Genomic DNA, 10,299 nt, shown 5'->3' on the forward strand with positions numbered 1-10,299 from the left:
ACACTGTTAAGGAAGTCATTCTCAAGACTAAGAAGATTGTTATTGGAATAAGCTACATTAGTGTATTTACAGATACCATATAGTAATTAATCATGTGGCAACCACTATTTATTATAAGTGCAGAATGATGTCCATAATACTAGGATCTTCCACTCCAAGAGACAGAAAGGATGACAAACTTTTTTTGTATTTTACCCATACAATGAAACTGTGTTATCAATTTACAACCACTATTCAATCTCATGCTGTGATAATGGAATACACTTTTTAGTAGTAGAGCCAGACTTGCACTTTTTAATACTTTATAGGAAGAATTGCATTCTGGCCACACAACCACTGGCATGTTAAACTGAGTTAATGTTCAGGACTCATTGTATTAATGCTTTCGTTTACATCACAAATTATGACTAACAGATATAAAGTTTGTAAGTGTATGAAAGTGTCTAGAAAATAGAGACAAACATTCAGATCGTGAGACAAAAACCAAGAACATCCATCATTTCTGGAAATCTTTTAAAGTGGCAGTGAGACAGAATGGTTTCCAGGTCTGTCACCTGACCAAGGTGCTCAAGTGGGAAGTTCTAGAAAAGGCAGGTCAACCACAATTTTCTGTTCTCCTGCATTCACCTGAGTTTTCTGTATTTACCAAGTCATAATTACTGAAGTTCAGCATTTGTCAGTAACATACATATCCAATCCAGGCAGCAATCCCATGAATACTGATAAGGAACTAAAAATAAATACATTTTAGATATCTTAAGACCTAAAAACAAAGCTTTGTGGTCCTAGCTGTCTAGCCCAGGGGTCAGTGACCTTTAACACCCAAAGAGCCATGGGGGCATGGCCCTTCCCCCAAGCCCCACCTCCAGCCGTGCAAGCTGATGGACAGAGTAAGTTGCAGAGGTGGCTGCACTTACAGAGGATGCCCCCAGCCAGACAGGTGACAGCAGGTGCCAGATGAGGGAAGGAGGGGAAAGGATGCCGAAGGGAGGGCGGAAGGAAGGAAGGAGGGGGCAGGACAGACAGTGGCGGTGAAGTCAACGATGGCAAGTTGCACTTGGGACGCAGCGAGCGTGCCTCCTTCCCTGCCCCCTCCTTCCTTCCTCCGGCGTCCTTTCCCCTCCTTCCCAGGCGCCAGATGAGGGAGCCGCAGTACAAGGACAAAAGAGCCGCGTGTGGCTCTGGAGACGTGGGTTGCCAACCCCTGGTCTAGCCCATGACTTACAACTGTATAGAAAAGATACCCAAATTCAGCATCATAGCTCTTTCGTTTGCACTGGTTTTCCATTCAGTTTTTGGGAGGAACCGTTTTTCATTGGTCTATCATTAAAATTCCAGTCAATGGGACAGACAAGCTGCTTAGTCTTTTTGTACGTCCAGTAAGGGTTAAGTACAATTGTGACAGCACTTAACCCCGTCAATATAATTGCAAAACGTAGGTGTCCCAAGTTTTCTTGCACAGCGTTCCAATTGGAAATGCACACCCACCATATGTGGTATGAAAGGATCATGCGGCAATGAAACATGTGAATCATCACCCACTGGTTTGCCTTCCAAAAGAAAGTTTTAGCCCAGCCAACCTAGGAAAAAGAGAGAGAAGGGAGAAAGTTAGATCCAACAGAATCCACTATTTTCAAGCATATAAATACATTTGCTTTTTATAAAGGCATAGGAAAAAATCCTGGTCCCTGTGCCCCATTATCCAGAGGTGATCCAGGCTTCTTCAGTGGTGGCCACTTCACCTTTGGAATATTTTTCTCCTTGACGTTCATCTAGCATCTACCTCACTTGCTGTCAGATACCTGTCCAAATTATTTCTTTTCTGCGAGATATTCTGAGAGATATTCTGAGAGATATTCTCCTTTTTACCTCTCTAATGGTCTGTTTCTGGCCTAAAAACTCTTTATTAATATTTTAGGCTGTCTACCCTTTATTCATGCTGTTTTTATACCTTCGTTTGTTTTAGTTCTTAACTGCCCCAATCCTAATGCTGGTCTATGACTGAAATAAAGACTGATGGATTAACTGCTCCAATCAGGACTTTGGAAAGATAGCATACAAATTTTCCATAATTCAAAAATATCCTGCTCTTCCTCCAAGGAGCTCAAGACAGTGCTTATTGCTCCTTCCTTCCATATGGTCTTACAGCAACTTTGTGAGGTAGACCAGACTGAAAGGGCATGGTAGGCCCAACTGGCTCACCCTGTGAGCTTTGTGGATGAGCAGGGATTGTGACTATACTGGCCCACAGACTAGACATTTGGTTGAGGAAACATCCTTGGTATTCTAATGACCAGATTCTGACCTGTACTGCATCTGCCCACCATCCACTGAGTCACTGCTTCTGATAAGCTCGCTCTGCAAACAACTGTATGTTGAGCAGGATTCCTCTACATCCCTTTCTTGCTGCAGCCCACTGAGCCCGCCCAGTTGTATTTAGTATTACCTGAATTACTCAAAAATATGCTCTTCCCTTAGCTTGGGCTGAATCACATGGTTGTTCTGAATACGTATCAACAATATCTCACCTTCAAAAGCATCCAGGATATGCAGGTGAAAGGCGTGCTCATCTCAAGTAGCATTCCCATCAAAGGTATATAATGTCCAGACTGTACGCTGGTCATCAGACAAAAAAGGCTACCAAAGGCAAGCAAATGATGAACAACTAAAAATAAATCAAATGTCCTGAAAACAACATTAGACAAATGAACAGCTACATTTTCAAGCAAAAAGAAGCCAGAGGCTATTAGGCAGGTAAACCAGCTCCAGTCCTGCTGGGAAAACACTTTGTCAGCCTGAAAAACTGGATCTAGAAGCAAGGCCCATAAGCCAGCAACGCAGCTCTGAACACCAAACACACCTCGGGTGGCAGTCAGATTCCAGAAGACTTTCTCCTTTGCCGGCAAGGCACGATAAGTGATGCATATAATTGAAGATAAATAATGCGAGAAAAAAAATACTCCCAGGTAGATGAAAAAGCCAGCGACCACTAGTTTCAGGCGAACTTCCCACAAAACATAATCCCAAGAAAAAATGGACCTTGATCCCACATCTTCTTGACCCATGTTTTCAGTTTATACCACAAACCACTTTGTGGGTACTTGGGAGGAGCCCACACTTTGGGTCTATTTAAGGATCTTGAGCTGCTGTTCTTATCGGTGACCAAATCCACTTTGCTATCTGCATAAAAAGACACACAAAAAAGATTTACAGATATTTTTTATGTAGTGGCAAAATCTGTGGATACTTAAATCCAGAGACTAGAGCCATGAACAGACAACATATCTTTCCGCAATCCTGAAGAAAACCCCAGGTTTGTTGAAAAATTTGAAATCTTTACTAAAAACCCACTGGGGCTACCCCTCCCCCAGCAAATAACTGTATCATAGTGCCCATACTTTTTTCAGGTCCCTGTCCACTTGGTTTCATAAACTCATCCACGTGCCCCCAACCCTATAAAAAACATTGTTCAAAATAGTTGTTTGCACAACCCACTAAAAAAAGACAATAACAATAAAATTCAAAACAGTAACCATTAATTGCACATTTATTCAAAATTCAATTGCAACTTTTTAGTTTATTCAACAAAATAGATAAACTTGATACAGTGATGCCAGCTTTTCAAAGTCTAGTTAGTAGCAATTTAGCAGGAATTTTTATTTAGTAATTACTTCAGTAAATTCTTAATGTGATGGGTGGGCTGGATGAGGTGATACCAGCTTCCCAATGTCTGGTTTAAAGTCACACATGTCTGGTTTAAATGTCTGGTTTGAAGTCACACATTAAGTAATCAGGAGTCTATTTCTTTACCTGGAGAGAAACTGAATGACCACACTAAAACTACATTCTACCGAACAGGGCCAAGCATGACAGGAACTACATAGCAAAATACTAGCACATGACTTGTGTGACTCACTCAGGACTAACCACAAGCCACTGTTCAACAGCAGCCACCCCTCAAAAGCCAGTGTAGTGTAGTGGTTTAAAGATTTGTTTTTAATACCATTTTCTCTACCTCAAGGAGTCTCAAAGCAGCTTACAACACCGCAACATGCACCTTGTGAGGTGAGTGAGGATGAAACAGTTTTGAGATAACTGTGACTGGCTCAAGGTTACCCAGAAGGCTTCATGTGGAAAAGTGGGGAATCAAACCTGGTTCCCCAGAATTAGAGTTTCAGGATCAGGGAGGCCCAGTTCAAAACGCTACTTCACCATGGAAATTCATTGGATCAACTTGAGCCAGTTACACATTCTCAGACCAAATCAGGGTTTTGAGGAGGAATGATGTAGGTTGCTTTATGTCCTCATTGTGGAGAAAGGTGAGGTAATGCTTAATCATTTCAGTTGCTCTTTTCCAGTTCTACCATGTCCTTGTATGAAATGGAGCGACCAGAATTGTACACTGTATTCCAAATGATTGTCATGCCCTTATATAAAGCAGTGGTGCGAGCGCACTTGGAGTACTGTGTTCAATTCTGGTTGCCACATTTATTTATTTATTTATTTATTTATTTATTTATTTATTTATTTATTTATTTATTTATTTATTTATTTATTTATAATTGGTTTTATATACCGCCCCTCCCCCGAAGGGCTCTGGGCGGTGAACAACACAATAAAATAATAGTTACAATAAAACCCCCATTAAAACAACAATCAATATTATTATATTGGCATCCAATCATAAAAACAGAACTTCATAGATCCACCCTGGAAAATAAAACAGAGAAGCGGAGAACCCAGAATGTAAAGAAAAGGAGGGGGAAAGGGGAGGGGGCATCAGCGGCCGGCCCCTCCAAACGCCCGGTGGAACAATTCAGTCTTACAGGCCCTGCGGAACTCTCCAAGATCCCGCAGGGCCCGGATCAGTTGGTGGTAGTGTGTTTCCCACCGAGGCAGGGGCCAGGAGCTGTAAAAGCCCTGGCCGGGGTAGAAAAACCAGCCGCATCATCAAGGGGCCGAGGACCACCGAGTAGAATTGGCCTCCTAAGCGTGCGTAGAGGCCGTGTAGGGACATATGGGGGTGGGGAAGGTCCCGAAGGTATGAGAGAGTCCCGAGGCAGCGTAAGGCATAAAGATAAGCACCCATACGCTTATGAATGATTAAGAACTCAACTTTGGGAAGCCGAGGTGCGAGGCGTGCGCTTTGCACAGGTTGGATATGTTCTCTAAAGGCACCACCTGTGAGAACACGCGCATACGCATGCTGGACCAGCTTCAGCTTCCGAAGCAGGAAGGCGTCAAGGGAGAGACCCGCACTTATAGCGAGTTACAGCGGTCTAACCTAGAGGGTGACCGTTGCATGGATCACGGTGAAAGGATCCGCCTGGGAGAGGAAAGAGGCCAGCAGCAGGGCACACTCAAAGATGGAAAAACGCAACCCGGGTTATATGGAGCCACCTGGAGTGCTCCATTAGAAAGAGGCGGAGCCAGGTGGACCCCCAGGTCTTGAAGCGGAGGAGGCCGGTGCCAGCCAAAGGCTTCCACTCTGGTGAGGTTGGAAATCCCACACCTCCCCACAAAGAGCCCCAGCCAAGGGAGGGGATACCGTCTTTGATGGATTCCGTTTTAACCCGCTCTGTTGTAACCATGCAGGAACCGCCGCCAAACAGTGCTGTAGGGCTGCTGGGGGGATGACCTGCCCCCCCCCTCCATCGGCGGGAGGCTAGGCTGAGTGTCATCGGTTGTACATCCTGTAAAGGATATTGAGGAGATAGAAAGAGATGCAGAGAAGGGCAACTAGGATGATTAAGGGATGATTGGGGGCACCTTCCTTATGAGGAGAGGCTGCAGCGTTTGGGACTCTTTAGTTTGGAAGGGAGACTGGCTGGCGAGGGATATGATTGGAATCTATAGAAAATGTTGAAGCCAGAGAGAAATTTTTCTCTACTTTCTCACAATATAGGGAGAACCAAGGGGCATACATTTAGAAATGCTGGGGGGAAGAATTAGGACTGTAAAAGGAAACACTTCTTCCATAGCGATATGTGTGATTGGTGTTTGGAATATACCCACCCACAGGAGGTGAGCGGTAGCCCACTAACCTGGATAGCTTGCAGGGGCTTGGACAGCAGATTTGCTGGGAGGAGAAGTCGATTTATGGCTAACAATCTTGATCCTCTTAGATCTGAGATTGCACATGCCTTAACAGACCAGGTGATCGGGAGCAACAGCCACAGGAGGCCATTGCTTTCGCATCCTGCATGTGAGCTCCCAAAGGCACCTGGTGGAGGCCCACTGGCCGAGTAGCAGAGAGCTGGACTAGATGGACTCTGGTCTGATCCAGCTGGCTTGTTCTTATGTTCTTAAATGCCACCTCCCTCTAGATATGTACCAGGCTGCTAAGAAACTGTTTATCTGTTTATCTTCCAGTCATAAATATTCCTAGTACAGAATTTGCCTTTTTAAAGAAAGTTGATAACTTCATGGAGTGATCCACTGCAAACTCAAGATCTCTTTTCTCCTTAGTCACCAACAATTCCACCTTCATCTGTGAATACTTAGTCAATACTTATGTAGAGGTCTGTAGAAAACAAGTTACCGAGGTTGGTAGCCCTAATACGCAGATAGGACAGTTGCAGCAACAATTAAATCAGAAACATTTGAACTGTAAAGAGCACTCATTTCACCATCAGATATCACTGCCTTATGTTCCTAGCTAGTGAACTGAAAACCAACAAACAAGAACATCCTATCTAAGTTGGAGATTTACAAAAATTAGAAGCCCACAGTTCAGTAGGCAAAACGACTACGGCCTGAATGAAAGCTCAATGGGAATGCAGTTTTTGTTAGATCTCAGAAGGGAAGCAGGGTTGGCCCCTGGAGTATTTGATAGGAGACCGCCAAGGAATACCGAGGTCCCAGCATGGAGGCAGGCAACAAACCATCTCTGAATGTCTTTTGCCTTGAAAATCCTATGGAGTCACTATAAGTCAACTGTGACTTGATGGCAAAGGAAAAAAAAATATTCAGCACAAGCTTTTGACCTTTCTGGCACAGCAAACGTCTTCTTAGTAAGCAGAACTTTTATCAAGAGGTAAGTACTACAGAATAAACTGCAGAGCTCAGATTACCAAATAAGAATGCAGTTGGAACACAATTCTCAAACATAATTGGAGAAAATACAGAGGCCTGTTTTAGTTCCTGTGCAACCACATACAGTTGCCACCAGTTAGCCAGGAGAGGGACTGTAAACTCCAGAAGCTACAAGGCGTCATTTTAGCATGCAAGGAGTACCTAACAAAGGTGCCAAGTACTGGCAAATACAAACCAAAAGAGTTGGATAGGAACTGATGATGGGAAGGCAAATCACATCTTGAGACTCCCAGTCACCATTAGGCAATCTGAGTCTGGAGAGGATCAGCAATTACTGTTTCCCATATGAGGAATTTCAGCGTATCATCTCCGTTTTACTGAGGAGCTAAACACTAAATAGCAGTGACCAAGAAATCCAAATTCCTTATTCGAGGGGAGAGACAGTCAATCATTGTATACAGCAGCCTGTATCTGTTAACTCTGGCATAAGAACTAGCCTGCTGGATCAGACCAGAGTCCATCTAGTCCAGCACTCTGCTACTCTCAAGTGGCCCACCAAGTGCCTTTGGGAGCTCACATGCAGGATGTGAAAGCAATGGCCGTCTGCTGCTGCTGCTCCCGAGCACCTGGTCTGCTAAGGCAGTGAGTTTTGAGAAGTTAGGAAGAGACTGGACAGAAAGTTTAGAAAGGAGAGGCAACCTCGCAAAGCTTGAGAAAGCATTACAATCGTCATAGTAAATTTTCAAGGAGGGTTGGGGCGGGGGCTGCTTCTGATCTACAGGCCTTGCCTATCATCTTAGGACCAGAACAGGAATGCATGCGCAGATCTCTCGCCAGGGTTTCCCTGGTGCCTTAACGGTAACGCTACCACGCCTTTCTCCAGTTTCAAAGAGTGAACCCAGAAGGCTCCCAAAACGCAGAATCAGGCAGCGGAGAACCGCCTCTTCCCCGCCACCCGGGCATCTTTCACGCAACGGCCCCCTCCCCAGCTGCAATTGCCACGGGAGTCCCACGGCTGCGTAGCAAAGCCAAGTGCGTGTTTGCAAAAGCCAGCTTCTTGTGCGCGTTTGCAAAGGCAAGCTCACTCACCGGCTAGGCTGTGCGAAGGAAGCAGGCCTCCGTTCCGCCGTCGCTTCTCGTCATGCGCTCCGACCTGCTGACCGGCAGCCTTCGGATCGGCTCAGTCGGGAGCGCAAGTTGTTCCCCATCGAGGAGCCAACCGCGTGCGGAAGACAAAAGCGCTTTTACTCCGGCTTAACGCCTCCAGGGATCCCCCCGCGCGCTCGGACTCCCTTTCGCTTTGCACTAAGTGCCAGTCGCTCGGCGCAAACCATTTCGCTCTGCCGGTGGGAGGGGAGGAAGAAGAGCGGACTAAGTAAAGATGCGATTGCACCACACTGCTTATTTGTGCCGTAAGGAATCCCGGCTTCGTATCAAACACGGTTTTAGTTTTTTTAAAAAAATGCATGCAACGTTACCCAATAAGCACGTGATATCCAGAGCAGACGGCGCTCCTCCCAAATGCATTTCCGCGGCACTAGGACCGAGCAGAGCCCCAGTTTGTTAAATAGGAAACCGCTTGCTAAGCAATGCGTGACCCAGCTGACAAGGCTCGCTGCTGTCCAAAACAAAGCAGGCTTGCAGTGGGGAGGGACTCATGCCTGTTTATCCGGCTCCTGCTAATGGAGTGAAATGAGTGCGCATGGGTAAGATCCAGGGGCAAGCCTCACTTCACTTTTAAAGGCTCCGAAATAATTAGGTGCCGCCTGGAGAATTTACGAATCCTTAAAACCAGGCAACCGGCAAATCATTTAGCCGCCAGTCCGCAGCTTCTAAGCGCTGGATTGAATGGAGCGGTCATTTGCGCTTCCCCAGGTGAGCTGTTTTCTTTGAAGGCATATGCTGGACACCTGGATTTTGTGGGAAAGCTGTATTTAAAAAGAAGAACTGACAACTAAATGCAGCACGACCGGCTGCCCGCACTGAAGTCTCAGGGTTGATATGAAGATAAAATGAAGGAAAGGGAAAGGATGTGACTTCTTTGATAGAGATTTTATAGCTGCAGGTAAATTGAAGGGGTATGGTAAAATTATCATCTGGCTATTTCTGACTTATGGCAGGCAGTTAACGTGTCCAGCATATCACCAATTATTGCTAACTGAAGGCCACAGACCTTCTCATGTTGGGTCAGTCGCCTCTCTGCCCCGGGGAGGGCAAATCCACCAGGGCAGCCAAGTGCTACTTCCATGGACGGATTTGCTCGCCCTTCCCTTTTGGCGGGGCCAAAAATCTCCTTTATGGAGATTTGATGCAGACCCCCTTTTGGTTGATGGCAGAGCCAAGGAACAGAAAATCTTTAAAGATTTTACTTTCTTCGTCGTCAGCCTGAAAGCTGTGTAATTCCTTTGGTCTGCTAGATGTTTGGATGTAATCCTGCTTTGGCCTTTCTGCTTTAACCTCCATCAGTAGTCATTTCAGGTGTTCACTGCCTTCTGCTATTATGTAACATCATTTGTATATCTACCAGCTATTACGCGTTTCGCTTTCCACCTAATTTCCCTCTCGCATATCTACATCGATTCAAGCTTTCCTCATGCTACGCCCTGCATACAGATTGAACTGGCAGGGAGATAAAATACTTCTCTTGCATCATTTCATATTGCTAGTCCAAATCTTCCAATAATTTGATTCTGTTTCCTACGTTGTATTCCAGCTACCTATAATCTTGTTTTAATGTGTGATCAGTTTCTTCCTGGATGCTTGCAAAAGTTTTTTTTTATTTCCTCCTCATCAGCCTCTGAATTTGGAGGCATATTGCTGAATATTGGTTTTGGGATTTACTGAAACTTCTTCTGGAAGTCTGATATTATTTCCAGATCAGACTTTGGCATTGTAAAGCAACCTGACAGCCTGTACCTGCCTTGCTCTTGATAAATGGCTGGGTATGCACCTCGCTCTGACTTTTCTTCTCGGCTTTCTATCGTTACGCCAAATGCATAAGCACTTTGTAATTTTGTGTCCTAATCTAGTCTTCTTTAGCTCACTCCCAGGACGGAAATGGTTAAACATTCCAATGCTCATTTTACAGTTTCAAGCTCACCTTGATTCATGCTTCTAATATTCCATGTGTCGCGTAAATGCATCAAACAATACCGACTTTCGCGCATCTATTTTTTGCATTTACCAGATGGCATCTCGCTTTTGGCATTTAGGCTGGGTGGCGGTATTAAGAATACTGCTGCTCGTCCTCCACTCTTTCCCAGT

The 10,299-nt window shown here is 45.1% G+C and overlaps 1 protein-coding gene across 1 annotated transcript; it reads right to left on the reverse strand.

The window, feature by feature from the left end:
- Positions 1 to 90: 90 nt before the first annotated feature.
- CLN8 (CLN8 transmembrane ER and ERGIC protein) lies at positions 91 to 8,649 on the reverse strand. The gene is made up of 4 exons (XM_048497693.1): positions 8,514 to 8,649; positions 8,125 to 8,375; positions 2,529 to 3,180; positions 91 to 1,580 (listed from the first exon to the last, which is right to left on the reverse strand). Exons 3-4 carry the CDS (start codon positions 3,063 to 3,065, stop codon positions 1,257 to 1,259), a joined length of 861 nt encoding a protein of 286 aa, XP_048353650.1. The 5' UTR covers positions 3,066 to 3,180; positions 8,125 to 8,375; positions 8,514 to 8,649; the 3' UTR covers positions 91 to 1,256.
- Between the last annotated feature and the right edge of the window lie 1,650 nt (positions 8,650 to 10,299).

This window comes from Sphaerodactylus townsendi, linkage group LG01 (assembly GCF_021028975.2).
Source record: "Sphaerodactylus townsendi isolate TG3544 linkage group LG01, MPM_Stown_v2.3, whole genome shotgun sequence".
NCBI lineage: Eukaryota > Metazoa > Chordata > Lepidosauria > Squamata > Sphaerodactylidae > Sphaerodactylus > Sphaerodactylus townsendi.

Coding starts and splice junctions, on each gene's coding strand:
- CLN8 (XM_048497693.1), bottom strand. CDS start 3,065: ATGGGTCAAGAAGATGTGGGATCAAGGTCCATTTTTTCTTGGGATTAT. Junction 1,581..2,528: donor TATCCTGGATGCTTTTGAAG/GTGAGATATTGT, acceptor TCTTTTTCCTAG/GTTGGCTGGGCTAAAACTTT.